The 15,637-nt window shown below is 35.5% G+C and overlaps 1 protein-coding gene across 1 annotated transcript in view; it reads right to left on the bottom strand.

Annotated features, from left to right (window-relative positions):
• VEGFC (vascular endothelial growth factor C) overlaps positions 1-15,637 on the bottom strand; it is a 76,708-nt gene that overhangs the window by 14,750 nt on the left and 46,321 nt on the right. The window contains 2 exon segments of the mRNA XM_065836939.2: positions 3,919-4,109; positions 5,489-5,702. Coding sequence (XP_065693011.2) covers positions 3,919-4,109; positions 5,489-5,702 — 405 coding nt within the window.

The raw sequence follows: 15,637 nt of genomic DNA, 5'->3' as shown, positions 1-15,637 counted from the left end.
ACCATGTCTAGTATTTCTCTTCAAAGCATTGTGTTCAGCCCTGTCTCTCATTCTATTCTAAGAAAAAGCAGAACCACCACTGTTGGGCAGGTTTTAAAGTAAAAAACTAAGAACAACACATCAAGCTGAACTAGGCATCTGGCAAAGAAAATTTCAACCCCTATCGTTATATAATCACAAAGGCTGAGAATGACAATAGAGTTTAAAATGGAGTATGTTGGGTAATCTTAATATTAGGCTCCTCAAACTAGAGTTGCTTACCATTGAACAAGACTATGTGTGACTACAAATGTTTTTCCCCATTTTTCTGTGTCATGAAAAAATTCAAGAATCTTGTACAGTAAATGGTTTAAATGGAAATTTTGTGCTAAACCCATGACAGTAATTGGCACTATATGGAATTAAAACAAACAAACAAACAAACAAAAAATGTTTTGCTTGCAGGTCATTTTTATTTAAATTATTTTTTAATGATATGTATTTTCTTTCTCACTGACCATTATCAAGATGACTTTGTATCTGACTTTCAACCTTCAAAAATGAAGGAAGGTAGTTTTTCTTCATGTATTTAGATTACACAGTCTGTAATAAGGTGTACTTCAGCCTTAATACTTAACCTTTGTTCCACCACACCAACCAGAGTTAAAAGGCAGTATATCCTCCAGACTGTAATGGCAGCTTCTTGTGCTTATGTTTTCTGCCTCCCAGTACAGATAGCTATACAATTAAATAACTTTTCAGACTAATACAAAGGTAAGTGAATAATTAGTTCACTTTTACAGTCATGTGTGCAACTACAAAAAATTTGTTTCCTGTATTTTCATTCTTTTACAGGTCAATTTTTTATATGCTTGAAGATCGGTGCATGTGCTCTGTACTGTACCTCTCAGGTGAGAAGCAAAATAAGAGGGCACCGGCCAAAGGTGTTCCTGAATTGCTCTACCCAACCAGACTTGGCCATTGGTACACCACAACCTGCAATTACCACAATGCCAAGTGCAACATTCTTTCTTCTTCCCAACCTCGTTATTTCTTTAGCCATCCTTGCAAAAGCTTCCAGGCCAGAGCTGCGTGGTCCTGCAGACCACCCTGCAGTTGGCTCTTTTCAGTTCCCACCCTGGCAGCGAACTTCCTTTGGCCATTTATGGAGCTGGAGTGGAGAACAGAAAAAAAGAATGGGACCGGAGTCTGGTCCACAACCTAGAGCTTGGCATAATTTTAACATTTAAAAAAAAAAAGCATAAAAATCTAACAGCAGACAGAAATCTCTGAAAGCTTCATCAAAAGCAGTCCCATAATTCCTGTAAGAGAAAAAACATTCCCATATATTCCTCTTCACTGATCCTTAGGAAGACATGTATGTTTAATTTACTTCATTGATAGCTCCTTCTTTAGACTAGAAAGACTTCACACCATGCTTTCCAGAAAAACTGTTGATTTCTCCGCAAAGTATTTCTTTGCTTCAGTGGCTAAATTAATTTATTCAGCAATATCATCATACACGCCAACATCCATTCTATATGAAATTATTATTATTATGGTCACTGACTGCTGAAATAGAAAAATAATCAAACCTCTTATTTTCATATCAGGATGAGGGAAGCCTGTCATTCTAGCTTTTACATGTAGGATTTATGTATGATTTTTTCCCAGATTTACATTAACTACACTATGTTCTTCTGATGGACTGCAGTTTATTTTGGCAAGTTTCCCTCAAATCAATTGACTCAGTTTCCACCACTTGTGATCTTTGCATTTCCTAAAGTGTCAGTAAGTCTGGCCAAACATAACCAGCATAACAGAGCATAATGTGCCTAGAGAGCTTTTCAAGTTAGAGATAAGACTGATCTCAAAACTCGAAACATCTCTATACTGGAAAGAATGAAAATAAACTATTTGAAAGATGGTACGTCAACATTATTCATTCTACTACCTAAGGTTTTTTTTAGAAACAGTATCTCAAGGCTTATGTGTGACACAACAACAGGTAACTTATCTGTAATAGCACAGTTAATCTCTGTTTAACGTGCTCGGGTTCCTTATTCTACCTTTTTATATTTGAATCACTTCAACTTTTTTTCTGAAATTTTAACAAACAGCATTTGGAATTTATACTGATATATCTCCCACTATTAATAGTACCTACTATATCATGACAATCATTAGACTAACACAGAAAAATGCATGAGAAGGGGCATAAATGGTAAAGTTCAAAACAACTGAAAATTCTTGTGACATATGCATCTCCGAATTGTGTCAAGGAACACCATGTACATCTCAAATATGGCAAACAATTTCAAGATGTTAGCTTGTTTCCTGTGAGAAAAGCTCCCCTAAACCTAATTTCGAACTGCTTGGAAAGACATTTTCCCTTGAGGGACTATTACTGTAACCATGAAACAAGAAGATAAAGGATCTTACATTAAATGATTTGAAAGAAGCCAAAAAACTGTCCATCCTGCCAGCCAAGAGGAGGAATGGAATGAGATGGCCCTTTGAGATCTGCTCACTGCTTCCCTTCTACCTGTTAAGCAAGTACCTATAGGTGGGGCATGAAAATGTACAGCAGATGGACAAGATGTTTTTGCATCAGGTAGTTCCAATCTTTGTAACTGCTGTTGAACTACTCATCTCATGGAAACACGGAACAGCTGTTTGATTAATAACAAATTAGAGAAAAAAACCAACACACCAACACCACAAAACCAAAAATCAACCAACCACCTTCCCCTACAGACCTTTATTAGACAAGCCGCCACTTACAAAGTTGGACTATTGCAGGGTCACGAATGAAGAAGAAGAAGAAGAAGATCTGCTGCATCTTGTGAATTAGCCTAGGGGGTCTTCAAATATTTTCATAGATCTTGTACCACATCTTAATTAAGAAATTGTCTGATATCCCAATCATGATTGTATAAACACCCTTTTGCAACTACAGAAACAGTTTTTGTGGGGAAAAAAAAATGTATCAACAGCAAAGAAAAATGCTTTTCTATTTTTCTCTCAATAAGGTTTAGTAGATTGAAAGGAAGAATACAGCCCAAACTAGAAAACTATTGACCTCTCTCTAGACCACTACAGTGTTCCACAAGCCAACCTGGGAAAATCTGACATAGTCCATTCTCCTGGCAATCAATTATTTGCTTCCCATAAAAATAACTTCCATGTCTAGCCCCGTTATTTTTAATTAATTTTGATGAAAGCTGCTATCACCTTTCTTTAGCTTTAATGTCTGGAACCAATGTTAGAACTTGCCCTTACAGTAAGCTCTCCAGCTGAAAGGTTAATTTTCCATTAAGCACATTTTCTGCACCATGAACAGCATGAAGCTTATTTGATAGAGTTTATGCACCAAAAATAAAGCTACAAAAAATACAACTTATGAAAAATCTCTCATTATCGCTTAATGCAGTAAATTTCAGTTCCTAAAAGGCTTTATTTGCAACAAGTATTCTGTCTGTGTATGTCTTAAAGTAATCTTCACTAATAAAAACCCATGGTAGTTTTGAGAGTGCTTGCTTCATATGGCAGGTAGATGCAAAAAACCCCCAAAACAAAACAAAACAAAACCAAACCACAAACAAACAAACAAACAAACAAAAAACAACACAAAACCAACAAAACCAGGATAGAATTATGTTTCATGGATAATCTCAAAACTGAGAATACGACATCATTTTTTAAAATTATTTTCCTCTTCCCTAAAAAAATACATTTTTACATATACATATATATACATTTGGGGGAACAGTGTTAAACATTTTCTTCCAGGCAGTAGTCTCTTCAGCTGTTTTTCCTGTGTATTCTGGAATGGATTTTTTTTCCTTTCTCAAAGTAGCAATAAAAAGGTTTAAAATATGCATGATCATAAATGGATTTGCAAGGAGCACTTGGACTGTAATAAGAGTGACAACTTACTGTCTTGCTGATGTAATTTGTGCTGATATTCATACACTGGAGTCCTTCACTATTGCAGCAACCTCCACATCTGTAGATGGATACACATGGGGGTTTAAAGAAGGTGTTTGTAGTTGCTCCAAACTCTTTTCCCACATCCACACACACTTCACGTGGCATGCACTGAGTTTTTCTCCATTCAGTATCAATACCTGCCAAGTTACAGGGAATTTCATATGTTATAAAGTAACAATACTCTCCTGAAGTAAATCAGTAAGAATTTTTTTTTAAGTTTAGAACCGGAATATGCATTGCTAGGGTCCCACCCTTTATTCAGTGAAATACGCATCTCTGTGTTAATTTCTTCTTCATAGGGGTTTGACATTGCCATGGAGCAGAAGAAAATTCACAGTGGAGCTAAGGAGGAACCTACCAAGGATGGACATATCTTATGACATTCACAGCTAAAGCTGTACATGCCCTTTCTCCTGTGCCCAGGGTTAGTCTCACCTTAAGTGAAGCCTAATGAAGTACTGCATAGCTTCGTAATTTTAACAAGTCCCACACAGTATTTTATTTGGATGCTATATATTAAAAACATTACATTTGATGCCTACACACTTAACATGAAATTAATTTGAATACATGTTTACTTTGTTAACTACAAGGGTATAATTTAAAGTAAAAGGTTATTATTTAGCAATTATGTACACCATATGATTTCATCTGAAAGGTGGTACTTGTGCCCAGAATACCCACACAAATTTGGGCAAACATTTTACATACTGTTACTTTTGCCAAATGCAATCTTACACTAAACAGCCATGAGACCTGCAGCTGTACAGGCCCTTTATTCTCTTTTGGAGACAATTTTTATAAGCTACTTGGCAAAAATGGAAATTTCACCTACCTTAAAGTCTCCATTAAGGTACATGATTTCCAACATCATGTAAAAAAATATGCCTCCCAATTTAAATCCCATGTTCCTCTGCCTGCAAGCACTTGCTTAAATTATAAGCTAATTATATTCTTATCCGGGTCTTCTGAAACACTAAGGGGTATTGACATATTTGTTTCAAAGATGTTTTTTTCTCGTTTCAGCATAATATCATGACAGCTGGCCTCTTGCAACAAGGAAAAGCTAGAAGTGGATTACTTGGCCTCCTAAAGCAATAACATGTAAGAGAAGAAAGCATCACCAGCTGTGACGTAACTGCAGAAAAAGAGCAGAAACAGTGAATGAATCTGACTGTTAGTGCCCTCTTTGCTTTCTGCAAAATCATTACAGCCTCTACAAAGGAGGATTCCTTATACCCAAAGACAAACACTGAACTTGCTATATATACTGAGCCAAGAAAGTAGCCTGTAACTTTCTTACAATGGATGTACCAAAAATAACTCTGTGGAGCAATTTATTTCATTATGGAAGGTTGACTGCCAAGGATTTCATGTTATAGCCATGACATGAAATCAAACTGCTGAGTTTCGTTTACTGAGAATGCTTAGCTTTTAAAATATTTTTGACACAACTGAGAAGCCTTCAGATTTTAATTTATTGCACGTTAGAATGCATTTTGTGTCCTGTACTTACTTTTGAGGATCTCTGCGTTATAGTGTGCTGCAGCAAATTTCAATGAATCATCTGATCTTGTGTCAAAGCTGGAGTGTTCCCTGTTGTGTTGCCAACCTCCTCTCCTCAACTGACATTTGAACATTTTCCAGTATTCTGGGTAAAGTACTGTCATGAGTTCATCCACACTGGACACAGACCGCAATTGCTCTTCCAGGTCTTTGCTTGCATGAGCCTGTCAAAGTAACATGCAAGATTGATTACTTTCTCCATTACACAAGATTTGCTGGAAACTAGTCTGAAAAACAACCCATACATGGTAAAATAAAGTTGTGCTCAAAGGGGTCCTTATTACAAAAACTGCTTTAGTTAGTCAATGCCAACAAGTACTATAGTGACAAATATAGAAATGTTTTGCTTGTACCACTAATTCTTTATCATACTTGTTGTTCAAAATATCTATGTGAGAAAGGAACTATAGAATTTAGCTTATACAAGTACAGATTGCAGATTAAAAAAAACCCGAACTTTTTTATCCTGTATAGAAAAGTTTTCATGATAAGATTTGGAATGCTTAAACCTCAAAATATTTAAATAATGTTCAGTTCATGTTATTTAATATCACATACTCTTAAAGTAACACCATTTTTTTTTGCCCGTTTTCCATTAGTCCAGGAAAATTGAAACACTCAGAAACACAAAAACGGTGAAATTAGAAAAAAAAAAGAAAACTACCCATGATTTTGTACCTTTTTAGGGAAAACCTTAATGAGCAAATTATATTAGAAAGCACTAGCCCTTAAATCAATAGCAGTCAAGGACTTTAGTACTTTTAAGAATCTGAACTGTGCACTCCTTCACTGCTAAGAATTTCAACTGAAGCTCTTCAGGACTCAAGCACTACACTCCTCAACCTGTTGTTTCAAGAGTACTCAAATCCTGTAAATCACTCTTTTGTATTTACTGTCTTTTACACAAACTCATTGCATTGCACTTTCTTAAAAGACTCAGATTTACCTTATAATTTCTCACTTATCTGGAAGACTCCTCTGCCCTCTTAGATGAAACAACATATTGCATCAAAGGACTGCTGATATTCCCTGACCTCCCTCTCTGATCCATGAATTGCTGACTTTCCAAAGGGAAGAGCAATAAGGAAGAAGATAAATATTGAAGAACTTTTAGCCACCTTCTCAGCCTATGTGGCCCTTAGATGGCAGTATGAGACACAAAATATAGAGGTACACTTTGTAAAAAGTGTCCAGCAACTGGCTGCAGACTCTGTACAGGTTACTACAAAACCATTGCTCTTGTCCAATAAACACATAACATATCTCTAAAACCAGAAATACAAAACTATAACAACTGAAATTTAAGATTCCTTATCAAACTCCACTACTAACAAAAAACAAATTATTTCAGTTCAGTCATTTTGAACATTACATGAATAAAACAGCCCATTCTGTACTAGCTCACCTCAAACAAAACTGCTCTTTGTTTCACAAACAACTACAAGGGTACAAAATGGCATGTGCTGTCTCATCCACTTCCTTAGCAGGTGTCAAACACCGAAGAAATGCCCGAGGCTAAGGCAGATTCACAGAACTCATTTCCATAAACACAGTTAAATACAGAAGGCAAAGCCAATACAGATTTCAAAGTCATTTGAAAGTTAAAAAAATGTTTTCGCTACAGCCTCACTAACCACAGTGTCATGACAGACTGTTTTGTCCTGGGAGATTTCAATAATCAAGGTATCAGTCTCAGAAACACGCTTATTCAGGACTTCATCTCTTTCCTTGCCTCCATAGGAAGGGTCACCTCTGATCCAAGCCACTCAGCAAGCAGTACCTTGGGGCCCTGCCTTCACCTCTGTTGGCAACACAGAGCGCCTCCCTCCCCTGCTCTCCTTGCAGGACACCACACAAGTTCTTAATCAGTGCATCACAAACAAAAACTCAAGCTGAATAAGCAACTAATTCGGTCATTGCCTGCTTCCTTTTGTTTCTCTCAAGAGGTGAAGAGCGCAGCGTCTGAGTAGCCTCATTCCTCACTTGGTCATCTAGGACCTGGTCCTAGAAAGTACCAGCAGATCATGCAGGTAACGTGGAAAGAGAATCCAACCAAAGGTTCACCAACCTTTTACAAATCCCTCAAAAGCCTGTGCAGCCCACTGTAGACAAAATGCTGGCTACTGTTGCTTCAAATATTCAAAGTACAGGCCTAGATCATCAGAAAAATAAGTACTGAAACTGAAATTTACTTAGTTGATAAGAAGCCAGTGTACAGAGCACGAAAGAGGTCATATTTGTTAGCAATAATCTGTGTTGATGAAATCCTCCTTGGTCAGGAAATCAAGTCATGTCTTTCCAGCTGGAAAGCAAATCTGATAGACACATATAAAATATGTATGAATAAAAGTCAAAGCATGAAGAAATTAGTTGTTTTAATAAAGCATGGTATATAATTTAATAAAGTATTACATCTAATTTAATAAAGTACTGCTTTCAAATGCATTTCTTCCTGGATATTGCATGGGTCAGAGTGCCACATGAAGGCCTACAACGTGAAGTGCTCACTTAATATGAACCAAAGGGAAAGAATAATAGAAAATGCATGGGTTTTTTTCAATGTTACCTTGACACACACATCAATTATTTGTTCCTAGTGTGACACTATGACACTATGAGCCTAGGAAAGGCACGTATTTTTGAAGTGCAGCAAAATACTCTCATCTATGCCAAACCGTTTAAAGGAACATAAATGTAAGGAGCTTGTAGAGTCATTTAACTTTGTGCAAGAATCAAACTTCATTGTTGACATGAACATTAAATTATATCTTAAGACTTCAACATCTATTTACAATTGAAGAAAAATCACAAAGTAAGTAATGTCAACAAAAATGTACTACAAATTAGAGGAACTCTATTTTTTCATTATTCTTATGTAAGTCCAAATTAGTGAAGTTTGGAAATAAAAACTATTTGTAGATGCAACTACTATCACCAAGCTAGTTACTCCGAATTGTAATCTTAAGTTTAAAAAACAGAATACTAAAGAACTGATCTATTGTCTGAAAGTAATATGATGTTAATGAATTTTTTGACAAGAGAAATTTTGCGACTGTTACAACAAAAGAAAGCTTTTTGATAAACATAAACTGTCCACTGATTTTCATATTAATCAGTTACAGTGCACTCCACACAAAATCCTGGACCACCTGCTTAATGCTTCACTGGAAACGCGTTCTGGGATCTACACTCTACATTGAGAAGGAAGCAGGAATTCAGTGCCAGCAGTGCCTGTAAAGGAAGGAGTTTTCTCTGTCATATGTTTTCTGTTTTCTTTGTGCTTTTAAGTCAGTTACAAGGTTGGGTTTGTGTCTTTTTTTTTTTTTTTTAACAACGGCAACAAAAAACAAAACAACAAAAACACAATTACTTCATAAAGATGTATTGCTGTCCTTTGGTTGGCAATTCTGCTGTTTTTGTCATTTTTACACATTATCAATGTTGTCCTGCATGATCACCTAAAAAATTCAAGAAGCTATACTTTGGAGAAAGAAATTGACTAAAACTTTGAGTAGCCAATCTCTACAAGATGACACACGATACTGAGAAAAACAACAACTTAAAAATACAAGAATGAATAGAGAATACAGTAAAGACAAGTTTGCTTCATTTCACTTCTTCCACATGATTTCACACGGAACAGGGGAAATGACAAATACACATATAAATAAAGTAGTAAAGAGTTGATGACAAGCTCTCTCTCAGTATTATTTATTTAATTTAGGAACATTTTACTCTGTTGAAGTTGTTTTTCACAATATTCATTTCCACTATGTCATATGTCCAGTTTCACATAAAATTGTAGCTTACAAAGGGAGAAGCAGGATACCAAACAGGCTCCATATCCATTCACAAAATCAAATCTATAATAGATTTTCCATGCAGTACATTATTTGTCTTTCACATGTCCCCAGTGTCTGCCTCTATTATTAATAACAAAGGTCAGAACACTTAATATTTGGCAGCACGCTTGACACATAATTGATGGTGCAATGTGCTATAACAGTACTTTATGCATCTGCTCCAATTACAGTTGTCAGCTCATTTCATTTTCAAGGATTTTGCTGACAATTCTTAAAAGGAAAATGCTGTCCTTAAAGCCCTCCATTTTAATACATTTGTATACTGTATTTACTGACTGAAATGTATTAAAAATCAAGTAGGTAAATTCTAATGTTGAAACAGTGTGCAAACAAATAGAAATATTGCAAAAGAAAAACATGTATAAACACTTCACTTGCATATTTTATTGCAATTTTCATGTATTTCAGCACTAGTTTTTTTGGGTGTTGATGCCACTAAAAAAAAAATCCTATTTAATATAGTTAATTATTAAATTCAACTTTTTTATCTACGTCTACAATCATTATAGCCCTGATTTTTATCTCTTATGCATCAATTTGTCACTAGTAAAACTGAATGACTGTCCGCAATTGCAAACTTTTAAGTTATCATTTAATACAGCAGCAAAGCAGTGCCTTACAAAAGTGAAACAGTAACAGTGAGCATAATTTTTTATTTCACGTTACTTTAAATAAGTAGTAAGAACACTGCAGTTAGTTTGAACTAAATCAAAACTTCATGAGAACAGCAGAGATTAGAATCAGTCTCTGTTCCAAAGAGCACATCAAACAAGTTAGAATGAAAGGATAAAATAAATATAATGGTCTGAACTATATTATGTTTTAAGCAATCTCTACTCATTCTGACATTTTAAATACTAACACGAGGTAAAGAAAACAAGTAAATGGTGGGGAGAAGGGAAGAGTGTACAAAGTGGATAGACAAGGGGAAAAAAAACCCAACTGTTTGTGGAGAGGATTTGAAAGAGAATTTGTTAAATTGGAAGAAAAAGACATTGGCTATGAGGATAAGATTAAGACTATGGAAGTTTCACTAGTATAATATTAATGACATTTTTTTCTTTAGTCAGAACATTTTTGGTGAGGAAGATGCATAAACTGCTAGAAAATCATCCTAGGCTTATATTATTTAATATTGCTCTCCTATTTATGAGTACAAGTATTTAAACTGAAGTAGGTAGTCTAACATTTCCATTTTAAGTGAAATCTAATTTTTATGCAAATCAGTGTTTTTCAGGTCATATTTCATTTAGATATTCTCAGAAAATCCTGAAAAAGCATAGCTAAGATTACAGATTTGCACAAGGGCACTTATGTTTGGTCCTTCAGTCGAACATTTAGCTGCTACTGAGGTTCTGAAATGTACTTCTCGGATGGTGCTTATTTCTCAAGTACCTGCATTCCTGAATAGCTCTCAACATTCGCTAATAAAATGCCAGTACTTTCATATAGTCAATGGGAATTACTTATGAAAATACCCTTTTCTTTAATCTGAGTCTGATTTCCCTGGGAAGTAGTGAGAGAAAAAAAATCATTCCTCCCTTTCTAGATCAACTCCCTGCTCTGCTGACTGGTTTCTTTAGAAGTTCTTCTTAGGTGGCCGGCTCTCACAAGTTTCTATAAGCCTGGGCAGTTCAGACATTGCCGCAGGTGACATGGTATCTGATACATTCAGAGATGGCAAGTGCCATGAGAGAATTCCTTATGATCTAGAGATGCATACATGTGTGCACAGAAATGATGAAAAGTGTCAATAAACACCACTCCTGACTATGATGGAAAGTAGTTGAGAATTTACCTTTTTTGAAGCAATTTCACAACTAGATTATAGCAACAGAAAAGGGTTTGTTCTCGTGCACTTGAGCCCGATCTTTGAAATTTTACATTGCTCCACAGCAGCAGTCTTCAATTTGTGGTCATAAAATCCTGCAAACTGTTTCTAAGAATACAGCAAGTCATAATTGCAAAGCAAATTATGAAAGTCAAGCCCTTTATCAAAAGACTCGATTCACTATTCAGGAGCTCACACTAGATGAGCCTACAAATTAAAGGTCAAAGGCTGCACAGCAGTCATGGAAATTTGTGGGATAAGCATTTGCTGTTTAAGTGCAGCTGCATCTGGATTCTTTAATTGATTCAAAGACTGATACTGAAGCTTCCAGCTAGCATTACAAATAGATTGGGAATCAGTAACAATTTGGATTATTGCTGATGAATGGCTTACATCTGATTAAATCCTGGAGCCACCAGGCAGGGCAATCTGTACCAGATGAGATTTGTGTATTATTTTCTTGGTCATCCTCAGATGCACTGATGAGTGGTCACAAATGTGAAGATCACTGTGACTGGGTGCATGACCAGAGGAAAAAAGGTAACAATTTATAAGTAAAAATAAGGCCAACATAGTGCCGCCTGCAATACAACCATGGCAGCCTGCAAGGTTGTGGTGCCAATCGCATGTGCCCTGAGTACGAAGCATCTGGGTTGATGCTGCATGCTAGTTCTGTAGAATTTGACATGTTATAAAAACAATATGTTTCTTTTGAATACCTTCAAGCAACTTTTAAGTAACACTGAGGAAGGTGAACCACGCAATTTGGAAAACTTAAATACTTAGAAATTCAACTCCAACTTAAAAGTTCTGGTTATAAGATCTTATTCAGAAAATGACAAAACACCAGCTAGGAATATATATATATACTTTTTAAAAGGTGTGAATATTGCTGGTTTTTAAAAATACCCTTCAACCTTTTGTTTTCCTTTCAACAGTCAGATGTATCTCATTAAAATCAGCACAGAAGAATAAACTACCAGGCCTTTATAAGGAGATTGTTTATTTTCAGTCTTTACTGAGCTTTCACTGGTATTATCATTACTTCTATTAGAAACAGCCATTAGCTTTGATGGTGAAATCAAACAAATATGGAGACAGTTTTTGAAGAAAATTATTAACATGGTAACACTGCAATTATCTGTCATCACTTTGGCAGATGTAATACAGGCAGTGAGAATTTAAAAAGCTTCTCAGTATCAACTAGAGATATACTAAGCAGAAAGGTAAGGGACAATCCCTTCATTTTAATTTGAATGCCAGCCCATTCTGAGATATTGCTTGAGCACACTATGTGTGCTATGCAAAGAGATCCTAGACCCTAATTAGTGAGAAATAGAGAGTTCTCACCATGTACCAAGTGATGGGCTTCAAAAAAGCAGTAGGAAAGCTTTAATGTAATGTTTTGTATCCTACAGATCAACAGTACATACCAAAAAGTTTTCACTAAGAGCCAGAATAAGAAATTGCACATTAAGAACGTTGCTGAGTTATGCCGAACACACAGGCTACAGCATGTGGTGCATTCTCACTCTGACGAGAGGTTTTAGTTTTCCATTTAATGCTATTGTTTATTCTTGGATTTTTAACAATGTGGCCATTTATAGGACAGAAGGATTACATGAACCCGTCTCTTCTTATCATTGTTGTATAATATCTCTCAATACTAAGTAACTTGCCTTTTCACCAAGTTTTTAAAATCAGTATTTAAAACCCTGAGCAAATGTAATTAATCTGGGGTCTAAATATTTAGCAACAGGTCACAGAAATTTCTTAAATTAATTATAATTTTAAAACGGTTCTTAAAATAAATGATTTCACAGGCCATGAAACAAGATCAATTGCATTTCAAAGGAAAAGTTGAACTTTATTCCTAAACAAATGTCTTAATCTAGTAGGACATGATTTCTGTATTGTTAAACAAGCCTTGCACAGTTTACAGATCTGTACAAAAATATTAATTAGAAGACCACCTACCTTGTCACATTGCCTATTTGAACAAATATTCCAGCTATAAACACAATACGCTACTTTAAACTCAAAAGCTAAATAATAATGAGGAAGTTATAACACAGCAATTCCAGTTGCAAAATCTTTGTTTTAAATTATTACAAACAAGTTTTGTATATATGAAAAAGAAAACAGATAAAGGCTCTTCGAAACCTGTATGTTTTAATAAATTTTAGAGTTTCTAATTGTATCCCATTAAAATTACATTATTGTCTGATTATTGCATTTAGCATCACATTTCTTCAGTTCATTTTACAAAAGTCATTAAAAAAAGTCTATTTGGTAACTCAAATGGACATGCCAGACTACTATATCATACAGCCTTTGGTAATTAAGCCATTAAATTGTGTGATATCATTGATAAACACAATACCAGAAGAAGCTTTTATTTTCATTGTCAAAGAACTGCCCAAATATTTTATGTAAAGGTCCTGTGTTTGTGTGGGCAGAAGAAAGAGATCATCTGAATTTCGTTAGCCTGAGGTAGGTACACAATGCAAACGACCTGCAACTCACTGCCCACTTGTGCTCACCCTGATAACCTGGGTTGGAAAATTGTTCCATCTTCAATTCTGCATGGAACATCCTTTGGGTTGTCATTTGACATCTGTTACAGAGAAGTTATACAGAAACAAACCCATTTGTTTAGACACTGAGCCTATAATACTTTTTTTCTTGCCTCTTGATGCTGCAGAAAAAAATAGCCAGACAACAGAGAATCTTAATCCCAAAATTCCAAATGGATTAGAACAGTACAAAGAGAAGAAGATTTATTTTCAAGCCTTTAAGTATAACATTACATTGAAAGCATTTTAAAACCGAAAGACAATAACAAAATCCTTCACCCTTACACAAAGACATAATGTTCCATTAAGAATAAATTATTTAAACTCAGGAAAATATAATACTTTAACACATCAATATTTGAGACCTATGGAATAGGGTGGCATAGAAGAATACCATTTTATTCAGCCCCCTGGAAAGGTGCTTGACTATTCAGTACCAGCTGCCCACTTTCAGGTACTGCCATCACAAGCTGAGGTAATTCTCTCCACAGATAGGGTAAGATGATGTAAGGCACACCTTTGCTTTCCCTGATGGGCTAACTTCATTGCAAACTACGATATAAAACATCAGTGGTTCTGTGGAGCTGTCACATCCCTTCCAAATTATGGGGAGGAAAATATTAAAAAAATACAGGTTTTTTATCATAAAAAGAGAAGTAATGCTCGTGCATCACTGAAGGAGAAAGCTTATTGTACCATGTAAAACCTGACAGGTGTTAAGAGATTTGTCAGCAAAGTATGAGAGATGGGGAAAGGCAAAAGAATCCTTGAGAGCAGCAAATTCAAGAACTAGACTGGGACTTGGTCACAATTCCCTTTCATGCATTTCAGGAGAAATATATGTTCCCCATTATTTTTGGCTTAAATTATTCTGAATAGTGTATTGTACTGCAATGTTACTTAAACAGGGTCAGGGAACATCAGCAGTATTATACTAGATCCTAATTTATACTGACAGGACACATAGTAATCCAATGCTGGACACAGCATGTTATCAGAAGACTTTTTCAAGAAGGTTTGACTGCAGACTGAAGTTTTTGCAAGAACAGATTTACGAAGTATGCCCTGAGCTATCAGCTGCCACTGGATTGCAAGAATGCATATAATCTCTGATGGAAAAAGTAACATTGCATCTTGAAATCCATGATAGTTGCCATTAGTTGAAACTTGTCCTGTACCACCTTGCTGAGTTGCCTGCATTCTTATCCAGACCCAGAAACTAATGAAAAAGAAAACAGATTTACAGGGATTATACATATTAAAAGGAGGCATACAGAGAGCAGAAGAAAGTGGAACAGAGGCTCCAGTTATTCAAAGTCTGTGGAAAGATGTAAGGAAGATGCTTAAAATTAAGCTAAGCATATGCATTAAAATTACTATTATATAGAAACATTTTCTCATGCTAAGCTTTTTATCTGCTCTTAGAAGAAAATAATTATTTTATGAAAAAAAAAATGGTTTTGCACCACTGCATTTTGTATTCACCTGGTCACAGATTCTTGAACAGAAGAACGCAGGTAATCAGGTTTGTGAGGTGAAAATGGGAGTGAGGGAAGAAAGATAAGGGAGTAAAAGGCGGTTAGTACCAGTGCAACCCAGCACCCATCTCAGAGCATCCTGAGATTCTGTTCTCCAGATGCAAAGGTACATGTCTCAAAATGACAGATTCTAATACAAAAGGAAGAAAGAATTAAATCAAAGGGCTCTAGGCTTTCTGAATAAAATACATTCTATCATATTAGTCAGTTTCCTCAAAATAAAAGGTTCCAGAGTTGGGGTTTTTTTTTAAGATTTTTAGCAGAAGATAGTGTCAAAGCAGGAGAATTTAT

Source organism: Patagioenas fasciata, chromosome 4 (assembly GCF_037038585.1).
Source record: "Patagioenas fasciata isolate bPatFas1 chromosome 4, bPatFas1.hap1, whole genome shotgun sequence".
NCBI lineage: Eukaryota > Metazoa > Chordata > Aves > Columbiformes > Columbidae > Patagioenas > Patagioenas fasciata.
The sequence above is the reverse complement of the archived record's forward strand: the minus strand, read 5'-3'. Positions and strand labels throughout refer to the sequence as shown.